At 41.1% G+C, this 15,157-nt stretch overlaps 1 protein-coding gene and 1 long non-coding RNA gene across 7 annotated transcripts in view; one reads left to right on the top strand and one right to left on the bottom strand.

Annotated features, from left to right (window-relative positions):
• The first annotated feature begins 9,217 nt into the window (after nucleotides 1–9,217).
• Nucleotides 9,218–12,691, top strand: LOC134732369 (uncharacterized). Its single transcript, XR_010115463.1, has 2 exons — nucleotides 9,218–10,513; nucleotides 11,412–12,691. It is a non-coding gene; the product is annotated as an uncharacterized lncRNA (long non-coding RNA).
• Nucleotides 11,536–15,157, bottom strand: part of EXOC6B (exocyst complex component 6B) — a 676,922-nt gene continuing 673,300 nt past the window's right edge. For 5 of the 6 annotated variants that reach the window (XM_055243157.2, XM_055243158.2, XM_055243160.2 and 2 more), the window contains one exon: nucleotides 11,536–14,974. In XM_055243157.2, coding sequence (XP_055099132.1) covers nucleotides 14,848–14,974 — 127 coding nt within the window. In that variant the 3' untranslated portion in view covers nucleotides 11,536–14,847. The remainder of the gene's footprint in view (nucleotides 14,975–15,157) is intronic. The other variant, XM_063616832.1, reaches the window with a different exon arrangement.

Below are 15,157 nucleotides of genomic sequence, written 5' to 3'. Positions count from 1 at the left end.
CACTGCACTCCAGCCTGGGCGACACAGTGAGACTCCGTCTCAGAAAAATAAAAAAAAAAAAACTTTGGACATAGAGGAGTCGGGGGCAGAGGGGGGAGGATGAGAGAATTTTCCATGTAACTCCTTTTCCTTAAGAAAAAGAAGCAAAAATGCCTCATGCAGTGCCATCTGACTTTATGGTGTTTCACATTATATAGTTACATTTTTTTTGTAAATGCATAAGATTAACTCTTCCCGCAACCCAAGGTGGATACTTGGATGTTTGATTTTTATTTTTTTATTTATTTACTTTTGGGGGCGGAATCTCTCTCTGTTGCCCAGGCTGGAGTGACTGGCGTGATCTCTGCTCACTGCAGTCTCTCCCACCCAGGTTCAAGCGATTCTCCTGCCCCAGCCTCCCAAGTAGCTAGGATTACAAGCGCGCACCTGTAATCACGCTCAACCTGATTTCTTACTCTAGATATTAGGTATAATGTTAGGCTGAAAAGGCTGGGACTCAGGTACTTTCCCCAGTTGGGACTGAACTTTCTCGTCAGAGAATGGGCCTCAGAAGCAATGTTCCCAAACTTGTGGTTGGGTCATCGTGGAAAAGAAACCTCAAATAAGAAAAATAATTCCAATAAGAAATGGATTTTGTTTTTTCCCCACAACAGTTATACATTATAAAGAACAGACTGTCGTAGAAAACAGTCCTTGCTTCCAAATCATCAGAGGACCATTGTATGTATTGTCAGGTCTTTATATAAGAACAAAACCTTTATGCTTCTTGTGAGTAGAGAATAAATTTTAAAACTAATTAGAAAAAAAAAATAAAACCTTTTGCATCAAGGATACTGTCAAAAAGTGAAAAGACCCATAGAATAGGTTAAACTATTTGCAAATCATATATCTGATAAGGATCTAAAATCCAGACTATCTGAAGAACTCTTGCAAGTCAACAATTAAAAAACAGCCCAATTTAAAAAGTATTTGAATATGATATAAAAATGGTCATCATCATGACCATTTTTATATTATGTATATTATATATACTGACCATTTGTATATCAAATGGTCATGGAAAAATTCTCAACATCATTAGTCATTAGGGAAATTCAAGTCATAACTACAGTGAAGTGCCTCTTCAAACCCACTAGGATGACTATTACTTAAAAACATAAACAAAAAAATGGAAAATAGGAAGTGTTAGCAAGAATGTGGAGAAATTGGAACCCTCGTATATTGCTGATGGGAATAGAAAATGAAGCAACTGCTTTAGAAAACATTTTGGCAGTTTCTCAACAAGTTAAACATAATTACCGTATGACACAGCAATTTCACTTCCAGGTATATACCCAAGAAAATTGAAAACACATGTTCAAACAAAAACTTGTATACCGATGTTCACAGTAGCATTATCAGTAATGGCCAAAAAGTGGAAACAACCCACAGGCTCATCAATGGATGAATGGATAAACAAAATGTATACAATGAAATATTATTCAGCCATAACAGATATGAAGTACTGAGCATGCTACAACATGGATGAACCTTGAAAACATTATGCTAAGTGACAGAAGCCAGGCGTAAAAGGTTGGATATTATATGATTCCACTCATATGAGATGTCCAGAATAGGCAAATTCATAGAGAGAGAAAGTAGATTAGGGAGAGGGGAAGAGGGGAATTGGGAGTGATTACTAATAGGTATAGAATTTCCTTTTGGGATGATGGACATCTTCTGAAGTTAGACGACGTTTGTTGCACAACATTGTGAATATACTGTAAACCACTGAACTGTATGCTTTGAAATGGTGAGTTTTATGTTGTGAGTTATGTCTCAATAAATACAAAAAGAAAGCCTAAAATAAGTGCCAAAAATCCATATAAGTTCGTACTAATATAAATAAGTGACTTAAATTATTGGTCAAATAAATAAACAGTATTGAAGAGGCAATTCTTTCTTACAGAAGAATTCCAAATAATTTATTGAGAGAGTCTTTGTGGGAGGTAAAACTTAACCCTCCTGCCCTTCCCTGCCCCTTCAGTATAGGCTGCAATTAGTGATTTACTTCTAATAAATAGAATCTGGAAAGGGAAAAGTAGTAATTTTATAGCGGAGAAACCTGGCAAACGCTGCCTTAACTAGTGATGAAGGTTAACATCACCAGTGATTTCATGTGAATATCATGTATACACTGATATATGATAAGGAAGTCACTTCGCCTTTGGCGTATTCTTTCAAAAAATCCATAAGCCCAATCTAATCAAGAGAAAAACTTGAACACAAAGTGAGGGACATTCTACAAAATACCTATCACTCCTAAAAACTGTTAAGGTCATGGGAAAGAAAGAAAGACTGAGAAACTGTCACAGACCAGAAGACACTAAGGAGATATGACAGCTAAATGCAATATAGTATCCTACACTGAATCCTGGAACAGAAAAAAAACATTACTGGAAAAGCTGGTGAAATCTGAATGAAGTCCAAGTTTAGCTAATACTATGTGCCAATGTGGTATAAAAAGTTTTCACAAGTGTACATTGTAATGTAAGACGTTAAAATAGGGCTTACTGAGTGAGTAATATATGGGAACTCTCTACCACTTTGCAACTTTTCTCTAAACCTAAAATTATTCCAAAATAAAAAGTTTATTTAAAAGGAAGTGCAAGACTAGGAGAAAATATTTGCTCATATATACTGAACAAGTATGTAATTATCATCAAGAGGATCAATGGGTCAAGGATCTTGTGACAGACCCCATCTCTTGACAACATTCATTTCCCTCTCATCTCCCTGCAGAAAGCACTCAGACTGGCTCAAATAGTGGTGGAAATACCTTGATATCATGCCCCTATTCTATGCATTTATCTTTCCATTCATGCATACAGTCAGTTCATTCAACAAAATTTCTTAAGCATATTTTATGTGGCAGAAACTCTTCTAGATACTGAGGATAACGCTATGAATAAAACATCCTGCTTACAGCTGCAGGAATTTACAGGGTATGAACCATGACTGGTATTAACCAGACATGATGATCTTACTCTTTCTGGTCATGATTGGTTTGGGGGTGCACGTGTGATCCTGTTCTGGCCAAAAAGATGTAAGAGGAGGTAATATGAAGAGATAATTTTAAATAATAATTTACATTCGGGAGGCTGAGGTGGGAGGATCACTTGAGCCCAGGAGTTTGAAGCTGCACAGAGTTATGATTATGACACCGCACTCCAGCCTGGGTGACACAGCAAGACTCCAGCTCTAAAAATAAATATAAATAAATAATTTTTAGAATACTTACATAATTTTAGGGTAAAAAGTAAATCTGTAAGCCTAAGGAAAGATGGAAATCATAGGCTTTTAAGAAAGGGATTCAGCCTGCGTGGCTCTTTATCTCTTTGCTTTTCTTTCTTCTTCCTGCCTGGAAAGTGAATATGATGTCTGGAGGTGAAGCAGCTTTTCTGTGCCTATTAAATGATATACTAAGGATGACAGAACAGAAAGACAGAGAGTGTCTAAGTCTCTGCTGCTCCAGTCCTGTATTGTTTATGCTCAAACCTCCAGAACTCCTCAAACTTCAAAAAACAAAAACAAAACAAAAAATCTCCAAAAGCCCCCAAACCAGAAAAAGCCCTACCCAATTCTTCACTGCACTCATATGACATTTTGAATGAGTAGCTGAACACACTTCTAACTGATGAAGTTATCAACAGGCAATTTATTGATAATAACTAAAAATGGCTGAGATGTGGAAAGACGATTCAGCCCAACAGAAACTGGCAATTGAAAATTAATATGCCATTTTTCCTCACTCCAGTTTGACAGTCTTATTGAGGGTGTGGGGAAGTGGACCCTCTCCCATGTTGTTGGTAAGGGTATAAACTGGTACAGCCTTTTTTTTTTTTAAAAGACAACTGACATTTCTGATCTACAGAATGTTTGTATATATGCAAAAAGATATCAAAGATGTTTGCTTCAGTAGTTCTTGTAATGATTAGCAAGTGAAAGAAAGTTAAATAATGAGGAAATGGCTAAACAAATTAAGATACAGTCATACTGAGGAATACTATGCAGCCACTAAAAAGACTGAGAACAGTATGTGGAATACAAATCTATTTGTGAAAACATTTCAACGTTTTGCTATATTCATTTAATTTTAAATAAAGAAACTAGACTTTATAAAGTTAAAAAGTCTACTTTGTACCCCCATGTCCCTCATTTGTTTCTCCCTCTGCAGAGATAACTACTATACCAAAGTTGGTGTTTATCATCTTCATGCACATTTTAAAGTTTAAATTGTATTGCATTGTTATCTATAATTTAACTTACTTTTTAAAAAAATTCAATAACTTTAAAAAATGTTTATTCATGTTGACCCATGTAGGTATAGTTCATTTTAACTGCTGTGTAGTATTCTATTAGATTACTATAACACAATTTATCTATTTTCCCACTGAGGAACATTTAGGTTATTTCAAATTATTCATCATTATAAACAGTGCTGTAATAAACATTCTTGTACATGTCTCCTTGTGCACATGTGGATAGATTTCTCTAGGATATGCACATGTTTAATTCTACTAGACACAGGTCCACAATATGTTGTTCAAAACCCTTGGGGCCAGATATGTTTCAGGATAAAATTTATTGAATTTTAGAAAGGCAATATGGCAAATGTGCCATATATAACACCCTCAGTAGGGTTTGGGAAATAGACATAATCAAATATATTACTTTTTCTGTGTTGAAAAATATAAATATCCACATTAAGTGGGATAAATACACATGATAAATAACTTCCCATTAGGTCAGATTTTGCGCCAAATCAGTAAAGAAAGAATGAGCTTTTTCAATTTCTGAATTGCCAGTAAGGGATTTGGATCTGTACCACCAAGCTTCTCTGTAAAGTAGGTGTATTCATTTATCTTCCCACCTTTAGGAGATCTTGTTTCTACATATCCTCATCAATAATTGGTAATATCAGACTTTAAGATTTTTGCCAATCTGATAGATGAGTACATACTAATTTTGTAATTAAAACGAAAAAGAACACATAGAACACGAATGAAGAGATCTCATTTTTAACAGTAATGAAAACATAAAACATTCATGATTGTACTAAGTAAGAAATGTGAAGAATCCAAATGCAGAAAATGTTAAACTGTTTGAGGAATGTGAATATGATGAATAAATGGACAGGGCCTTGCATAGGCAGGCTTTGTGTTACAAACATGTCCTTAACCTATAAATTATTTTATAAATTCAATGCAACTCCAATAAAATCACAATAGAACACTGGAAATGAAAAAAATTATAAAATTAACCTGGAAGAATAAATATCTGGGAACATTCTGAAAGAGGAAAGTATGGTGTATTTCCTCTAATAGGAATGGGCTACTGGATATTAAAACAGACTACAAAGATATGGTAATTAAAACAATTTGGTAATGGCTCAGAAACAGAATGATCATGACACCATAAAGAAAATCCAGAAGTAGACCAAAGATAAATATGAATTAAATATATGATAAAGATGACATTTTAAAATTAATCAATGGGCCGGGCGCGGTGGCTCACGCTTGTAATCCCAGCACTTTGGGAGGCCGAGGCGAGCGGATCACGAGGTCAGGAGATCGAGACCACGGTGAAACCCCGTCTCTACTAAAAATACAAAAAATTAGCCAGGCGTGGTGGCGGGCGCCTGTAGTCCCAGCTACTCGGAGAGGCTGAGGCAGGAGAATGGCATGAACCCGGGAGGCGGAGCTTGCAGTGAGCCGAGATTGTGCCACTGCACTCCAGCCTGGGCGACAGAGCAAGACTCTGTCTCAAAAAAAATAAAAATAAAAAATAAAATAAAATAAAATAAATCAATGATGTTGCAGACAACTAGTTAGCCATTTGGAAAAAAGAAAAGGCTGGATCCCTATCATGCTCCTCACATCAAAGGAAATTTCAAATTGATAAATGATTAATATATTAAAAATGAAATATCAGAAGAAAACATGGGACAATATTTTTATAATTTTGAAGTGGGGAAATCTAAGTATCACATGAAATCTAAACATCATAAAGGAAAAGCCTTTTAATTTGACATTTCAAGAATGAAAAACCGGCCAGGTATGATGGGTCACGCTTGTAATCCCCAGCACATTGGGAGGCTGAGGTGGGAGGATCGCTTGAGTCTAGGAGTTTGAGACCAGCCTGGGCAACAAAGTGAGACCCCTATCTCTACAAAAAATAAAAAAAAATTAGGTGGGCATGGTGGTACATGCCTGTAGTATCAGCTACTCAGGAGGCTGAGGTGGGAGGATTTGCTTGAGCCAGGGAGGTCAAGGCTGCAGTAAGCTTTGATCATGCCATCACACTCCAGTCTGGGTGACAGAGTGAGACCTTGTCTCAAAAAAGAAAAAAAAAAAAAAAAAAAGAACACAAAACATTCTATACAGCAAAAAACACCATATAGTGAATATTGTGGCTCTCTCCTCCACATTCTTTCCACCGTCTTCCCCATTGTGTGGCTGCTATGCAGTTTGTTTGAGGGTAGTTATCCATACCTCCTTACTCTAAATTCCAAGGGTGAGACTTGATTGTTCTAACCTATCAAGGTAATCTTCTTGCCCTTCCCACAGTGATTGGTTCAAGTAACCCTGATAAAAGCGGTAAATTCATGGCATGCTCCTGATAAAAAAGAATGACATATAATCCAATTTAGGGCTCTCAATATTGGAGGCCTATTGGATTAAAAAGTTCCTTGCTCTTCTAAGAGAGCCACTGGAACTTTCTGCACAATGTAGTGTGGGGATGTGAAATCTAGAAAAATGGCAGCCAATTAGGCATCATGAGGGAAGGAAGATTTAGGATGGTCTTCTTATCATAAAAGGCAGAGTAGAGGGGGGAAAAGGAAACAGCCTTCACTTTTTTTTTAGTCATTGAATCATACTAACCCTGAATCACCTTTGGATTTTCAGCCAGTATTTTCTGAGTTGGGTTTTTTGTTACCTGCAAAATAAAGGGTTCTAACTAAAATGAACCAATGAACAAACTCAAAAGACAAACTGGGAAAATATTTGCAATGCAAATGACAAATAGCTAAAATCCCTAAAACAAAGAACTACAAATCAATATGAAAAGAAAATAACCTAATTTTTTAAAAGGCAGACTATCTCAATAGTTCATACAAAAGGAAATACAAATAACCACCAAACAATATCAATAGATGCTTAAGTTCACTATAAATTAAAGAAAAGTAAATAAGAACAAAGGAAAATGATTTTTCACTTGAAAGGCTGACAAAAATGGAAAAAACATTAATATTACTTAGGGCTGAGAATTCATAGGGAGACAGATTCTCTCATAACCTATTGGAGAAAGTGTAAATTGGTGATTTTCAAAAGAGTAATTACATACTTTCTATTAACATTTAAATACTCATAGGTTTTTGGGGTTTTTTGTTTTGTTTTTTGAGATGCAGTCTCACTTTGTCACTTAGGCTGGAGTGCAGTGGCCCGATCTCAGCTCACTGCAACCTCCGCCTGCCAGGTTCAAGTGATTCTCCTGCCTCAGCCTCCCAAGTAGCTGGGATTACATGTGCCCGCCATCAGGCCCAGCTAATTTTTGTATTTTTAGTAGAGACGGGGTTTCACCATGTTGGCCAGGCTAGTCTTGAACTCCTGACCTCAGGTGATCCGCCTGCCTCGGCCTCCCAAAGTGCTGGGATTACAGGTGCGAGCCACTGCACCTGGCCAATATTCATAGCTTTTAACCAACCAATTCCACTCCTGAATTTGTATGCTACGGAAATACCTAAGCAAGTAGGCAAAGATGTATACAAATATCTTGCAGTATTGTTTATACGAGTGGAATACTGGAAGCATTCTAAATATTCATCAATTCAGAACTGGTTAAATAAACTCATGGTACATTCATGCAATGAAAGATCTTTATGGGCTTCATAAAGGATGAAGAAATTCTGTATGTTGCCAATGAAATATATTTAAGATAAATTAAATAAAAAGTAAAACTGTAATACACTATGATTATAATTTTTTGTGACAGTATATACAGATTAAAATAATTGGATAGAATATCATCACACTAGCTGTTACTAGTGTGATCACTGTTATGATCAGATGTGGGAAATGGGATTAGGGTTCAGTGGGGAAAGCCCTAATTCTGTCAGATACCCACATACTCATACACAATACTCATGTACACACACATTTATCACTACCACCAGGACCACATCCTGCCCATCAGGAATTAAACTGCTACTTTGGTTTCTCACCTGACTCTTAACCTGTTTTCAACCTGCTCCCTACTCTGTGGCATGATAAGGGTAGGATGGTACATGTTTGTTGAAAAATTTAAAACCACAATAAAGCAGACTAAAAGTTGGCTTGCTTTTTTATTATCTACTCTATGTTGGCAATTCTAAACAATGCCAATGGCAAAATAGTCCTCCCAGCAAGGGTACTGCTCTCACAGCCCCCAGGTTTGCACGACTGCGCTTCTGAAAATCTCATTCATTTGACCATAAGTGCCCATATGCTATTTGCTGGGCTAGGTGCTGCCCATCTTTGCCTCCCTGTCTCCAGTGTCCAGACCACCAATGAATTCCCACTTAGCTCCTGAGACTGTTACATGAAAACGCCTTCCCTAAAATCTTGGGAAAAAGCCTAATGGTTGCTTAAAACTGGCTATCTGAAAAGCCTTTGGCTGGTGCAGTCATAGGCCCTTTACAAGTACCCACGGAAAAGGTGTTTCCCCAGCAGGCTTCTCTGGAAAAGGGGATCACTGGAGAGGGCAGGGCCTTACTCCATCAGCTTTAAGAATAAGCACCCCATGGAATAAAAAGAAAGCCATCTACCCAGCATAACCTGAGCCTTGTAACAGAGAGGGGAGTGTGTGGGAAGAACAAGAGGCAGATCCAATTAATTACCCTTAGAAGCAAAGGTAAAAGTTGAAGATTACGAGACCCATTTACAGAAGGAAATAGACCCATCATTGAGCCTAGAGAATGGGAGAATTGTTTAGGGCCAGAAAAGCGTCTCAATGTTCAGATTCCATTCCTTTTCTGGAGCTTTGGAAAGAGGAAGGTCATAGCTTGGGCTTGGAAGTTACACTTAGCAGTGGGTTCAGACTGGTAGGAGGGGGGCGCTGCTGTCTTGGGTCCGATTCTGGGCCCTCAGCCGGCCCCCACCCTGAGGGGATAGAAGCTTCTATCTTCTCTAGGGGCTGGCCAAGGAGGGGGTGCCCCCTGCAAGAGGCCCATCCATTACCATCACAACAGCTGATGTCACAGACCCTACAAAGCAGCTGGGGCCCCAAATGCAGGGTAACCCTAACCCCACCAGCGATTGAAACAGATAGAGGGTAGCTCTCCCACACAATGCCTGGCCCTCACTCCTCTCCTCCTCCTCCTTGCACTTCCTCAAGAGCCTTTGTCTTCTGGTCCCTAGGGCCTGTAGCCTCTCTCATTCCCGGCAAACTCTGTCCATTAAATTCAAAATGAGGCCTCTGGGGAAAGGGTTTGGCACTTTCTTTCCCTGCCTCCTCTTATCTCCCACCAGCTATTCCCCATCTGCATCTGCCTGGCAGGCAGATAAGAAGCCCAGCTGTGAGAAAAGGGGCAAGGTGGTGACTGCTTCACATCCTTCCCTGGGCTGTTTTGATTTGCTTTGTTTTTCTGCCTCGGAGCACCCTACAGGGTTGCTGGTCCCTCTCTGGGCAAGGCCTTGGGCCGGAAGTCATAACAGTCAGTGCTGAGGCTGTGGGAAATGTTCTGGGGTGAGTCAGGTTGTTTGACTGTGATGGCCCAAGTCTCTGTAATGAACTCTGTCATCTCCCCAACCAGCTGGAAGCGTCCATATTTTCAGGAGTGCAGAGTCCTCCTGTTCCCCCTCAGGACCCCAGCATGCTGAGAGAAAGCCAGGAGCAGCGGTTTCACCGATCTTTAGGTGTGACATGGGGTTCAGGGGGAGGCTGCTGGAGAAGGTGGGTGGCAGACCAGCAGGGCTTGAAAAATCTGTCAGAGCTCTATGAGGCAAGGAGAAGAGTCACTGCTTAGAGCTTCTGGCTTTCCCCCACGGGGAGAGCTACATGTCCGAAGGGATTTGGTTATTATTCAGTACTTTAGTCATGAATCTTTCATAGACATTGATGAAAGCCATGAACTTTCTTTCCAGAAAAAAATGGGTAGCATGCACACATGCATGCAAACACACACACACACACACACACACATCTGCGAGGGTTCTTGGACACCTGGTTAAGAACTCCCAATAGAAGAAGGTATAAGTTTTGGCACCAAAGCGAGAGTAGAGAAGGTTCCATGTAGTGTTGAGGATAGGCTGTCCTCAGAGCCAGGCGGCTGGCTGATTTGAAAGACGTGTCCTTCTGTTTCATATACAGGTGCTTGGGGGGCATGGCTATCACCAACCCTGAAGTGGACTTGGGGAGAGGATGTCAGGAGGCAGAGAAGCCCTGGACACTTTTGTCCAGCTCTCAGCCATGAGGCATGCTGTGGAATTGGAAGGTAGGGAGGAAAAGGCCTTAAATATTGCATGTGTTATTGCTCAATTCGATACTGGCTAAGCATTTTGACCTTCCACAGCTCATTTACACTTCACAACAAACCTGTAAATTGGAGACTACCAGTCTGCTTTCATGGATGAGGATGATGATATTTAGGGAGTGCGTTTAGTAATTGTTCAAGGTCAGGGGCTAGTAAGTGGCATTGCAGAGATCAAAGCCCAGGTCTCGGGCATGAAAGCCCAGTTGCAGTAGTCAGGTTTCCTACTGAAGAAAATTGTTTCTAGTCTATTCCCATTGCCTATGTGCAAGCCTGGAGGGCAAGCAGGCTGGGTGTTGCCACACTGGCATCGCTGGTCTTACTTACCATGGTTCCAGATGTGCCTAGGAGGTTCTTCATTACATTCCAGAACATACCAGGCTCATGCCAACATTGTACTCTAATGTGGTCTGCACGAAAAATACTCATTCCTATGACATAACAAAATTTGACTTGCATTCCTTCAAGGCCCAGCTAATTAACATTCTGCTTCTTCTGAGCTGTCTTTTCTAACCAGACCCTTTCCTTCACCAGGCCAGGATGACTGTACCCCTCCTACACTGAGTCTAAAATAGGCTCATCTCTCCCTTTTCTCCAGCCTGGCTTTGTTCTGGATAATCCTACATCACTCCATCTTGACTGGGAGCCTTTCCTTGGCAGGGCTAGTGTTCAACATTGGGTTCCAAGTTGTCTAGCCCAGTGCTCCACATAACTCAAGTATTTCAAAAAGTTCTTCTTGATGATGATGCCAGTGTTAGCTGCATAAGCAGGAAAAAACCTAACCCAGGGGTTAGGGATGTTTCCAAGGCCACAGTACAGCTCCTTGCCTTGTGTGGAAGGTAGGCTTTCTCTTCCCCACTAGGCTCTCGCCTGCTCTAGTCCTCAGTCCAGCTGAGTGGGGATGCAATGTCAGCCATCCAGTTCACCAACCACAGCTGCACTGTGCAAAAGGGACGGAAGAACAAAATACCCATGAGACAACACCGTGGCTTTTGAAACAGGTATGTAGGCTTTCTTGTTTAATAGCAGTTAAAAGAGGAAAATGTACAAGAGGGATAAACATGCTCTTTTCACAGAGGAGCTTTCCCATCTGTATCAGTAGCTTTACAAGTAAGTTTGAGAGAAAAAAGTTCCCTTTAGAGTTAAAAATGGACTTTCCTAATTTTCTCTATAAGTGTGCAACTATCTGTGCAAAATAAAAACGCCATTTCCAACACCTTTGTGAAAAGTAATTGTGAATGCAGGCAAAAAAAAGAAGAAGAAGAAGAGGCAATTGCAGTCAAGAGAGGAGTCCTGGGAGAAGGGAGGCTAAGGTAGGGGAATTTCTGTAGCAGTTCCTAGAGAGTGTGCTCAGAGGCCTCATGAGGAAGGTCATGGCCAAAGCCAATCTTGGGAGATAAAAGGCCGTGGGTCTGGGACTTGCTGAGTAAGCACTTGCCAAGTGTACAGTAAGGCTAGACTGACTTGGAGGACTGGTATGCAATGAGAACATTGGGCAATGCACCCTGGAAGCTGTACCTTCCCTTTGCCAACAGGATCTCACTTCCTGGTTCGCATTTTCAGGTCCTGTTCCTCCCTAGCTGCAACAGCTTCATTTATAGCCTGCTCAAAGAGATTTTCCCCATGAATGTTAAAATGATGCAAGCAGCCTCTATTACTACTGAAACCTAATAGAGTCCCAAACTGCACTGTCCCTTCAGGAATATAGACCTGGTTTCCCCAAGAACTTGGCCAAGGGTTCATCCTGACCAGAAGCCATATAGGCTTCTAGCCATCTGTGTGCTTGCCCTCTTATTGAGGCCCTCCATGGTACTTCTACATCTCTAGGAATTTGAGGCCATATCTGAGGAGTCTGATGGGTCTGGGCACACATGCTTTGCACAAGTCCTCTCAAGGGTTCGCCCAGCTACAGGTTATAGACAAAACTAAAAACATCCCACTTTTCTACTTCAAAAACTTGACATTGCTGGTCCCTGTTTTTACCTTCCCTGGCCTACCAAGAGTATGTCTCTACATACAACTCAGTAGCTGCATGTTGCTTTTTGTTAGATAAGGGTGAAGGCAGACTAAGAATGGAGAGAAGATATATCAAAGGGTCCATCTTTATATCTTGAGCTCGAATAAGCTTTTTCTTTCATGGGACTTCTGTGCAGAATAACCCCTATTCCTCCACCTTGTTCACCTTTTCCTCTATAGCACAGTTCTTCCAAGGCAGAGGTTTGAGACCAGCGCAGCAATGATGATCCTCTAAAAAGACAAACACTGTGACATGCTTACACGTCTCTCCATTTCCACTTCAAAGTCTCTCAGCACTTAAAGCTGAAGAGATCTTGCTGCAAACTGGGTACTAGCAAAGAAAAGTGTTTTGAACTCTTCTCAAGCAATAGAACTTCAGATTAATATAATCGTTTCTCACTTGTTTCAACAAAGATGAGAGCTTGGCGATGCCATTTTGGCTCCTGCCTTCTCTTGGCTTATCAAGTTCTGGGTGGCAGTGCTCATCCCTTACCCTCATCCTGAAACCCTGGCCAACCACCCAGCCCTCAGGATAAGCCTCAGCGGCGTCTGTGAGCTCACATGTAGCCTGGTCTCTCCAGCTTTGAGGAAGTTTATATGTCTGTGTGCACATCCTCTTCCCCATGACTATCAGGATATGATAGGATATGGTGAGGTGGGGGGGGTTGGGGAGGGGGAAGGAAGTACTTCCCTCCCCAGAAGCAACTCAGTAGCTGACAAGGGTAGTGAAGAATTCTGTTTGATGAGTCTCTCCTCCCACCAATCCAAGCTGGAAATGCCTGTGTGGCTTATTTGTCATTGTTTGGTGATGCACAATTATACTCTTGCCAGTAGCCATCTTTCTGCTACTTGCCAGTAGCATCTTTCTGAAGTGTCTTAAAGTACAGTTTCCCCCGACTGACCTCATAGCAAAGCCCTTGCATTAAGTCTCAGGAGTCCATCTGGGACAATGAGTGCAGCCTCCAAGCTAAGCTGCTCCAGGCTTTAGAGTTTGGAGGACAGGATTATAGGCAATCTTTCTCAGACAAAGCCAAAGATGGCTTTGGGGATCTCAAAAGAGGATGGGAACCTTGGGCTTGAGCAACAAAATAATATCTAGGATATTATTTAGTGAAGAACAGTTGGGCCAGAGGCAACAAGCCACAAGCCACGGTTGGCTCTGTCAATTTTATGGTAATAATGTCTCCATCCCTAGAGGCATCCAGTCCAGTCATGGCTGCCCCCACAGTGCAGAGCTGGTGACATTTCCTTAAAGATGATAGCCAAAAAGCTGGTTTTAAAACATAAAGGAACAATCCCAACTAATCCTCAGGTTTCACCTAAGGGTAAGGTAAGGGCCATTTTTAGGCTTCTGAAATCTGAACTATTTCAATGGCATTACTGGAGAAGGCTAAGTCTGAAACACCCTGTGAAGACCTACGGAAATAACTGTTGATTTATGTCCTGAACCAAGTGCTCTGACTGTGAATGAAGGAAATGAGATGAACAGGGAAGGGACTGGGTCTCTGATTCCATGAAAACTGGCTTTCAAGATCCAGAAAAACTCTTCAAGTTGAGACTCAACACTCCTAGAGTTGGGGCAATATGCAGTTAAACATGGGATCCAATTATTACCGCTCTCTACTTAGCTGTATCCTGCCCCAGGAAAATTTGCAGTAAAAGCCTCGGGTTAGATCAGGCTAAAGAAACTGCCATTCTTGGCGGATCGTAATGAAGCTGTCATCTTGCCATATGCCATGCTTGTTCACAAGCCAGTGAAAGTAAGTAGACTGAGGAGATGACCCTCCAGAGCTGCCCTTAGTGTACTAAATAGTAATGTTTGCCAGGCCCTTTCCTTGTATTGAGAACAATCAGCCTCATCTATGCAGTGAATGGGCATCCAAGAGTGAACAGGACATATTTTAGTATCCTTTTGCTTACTCGCTCTACCTCCCAGTACTGGATACCCACTTTTTATGGTTCCTAAGCCCCAGACCTAAGCTTTAGAGCCATGGATGAAAGGTGGTTCATCACTGTGGGATTGACGATACCACCATCTCTAAGATAACACAGATAGTGTAGTAATAACTTCCCCTGAGTCCCAGCCTAGCAACATCTCATGTACTTGCTTATTCTTGTGCCTCTTTTACTATAGGGAAATGTTATGTGAATACTGCACAGGGGTTAATAAAAAAATACATATGCTCTCTTTGAAGAAGAATGCACAAATGCAGGGTCAGCTGGGGCTGGATCCCAGACTAGGGGGCTGCAGCAGGTTGCCCCTGTGGGTCCGGGGCCACCCTTCATGAGTGGTGGCTGCTGATGAGTCCTCGGAGCTGCTTGGCCACAGTGTCAATGAGTTTCTGCTTGTCTCGCTCATTTTTCCGAAACTGTGCAAACATGTTGTTCTTGCGGCTAGTATCCTTCATCCTAAACAGAGAAGGAAAGAAAGAGGGCAACATGTTTGAGGAAACAATGGTGGAAGGAGAACCTGCAGGAAGCAGGATGGCAATGCATCTTAACCACTACCCAGAGTAATGAGAGAGTCCAGAATATCTCCACTATTAGGCCCACACTCACCTACTCATCAGGAAGCTGGCATTCTGGCACCTA

The sequence above is a fragment of the Symphalangus syndactylus genome, chromosome 14 (genome assembly GCF_028878055.3).
Source record: "Symphalangus syndactylus isolate Jambi chromosome 14, NHGRI_mSymSyn1-v2.1_pri, whole genome shotgun sequence".
NCBI lineage: Eukaryota > Metazoa > Chordata > Mammalia > Primates > Hylobatidae > Symphalangus > Symphalangus syndactylus.
The sequence above is the reverse complement of the archived record's forward strand: the minus strand, read 5'-3'. Positions and strand labels throughout refer to the sequence as shown.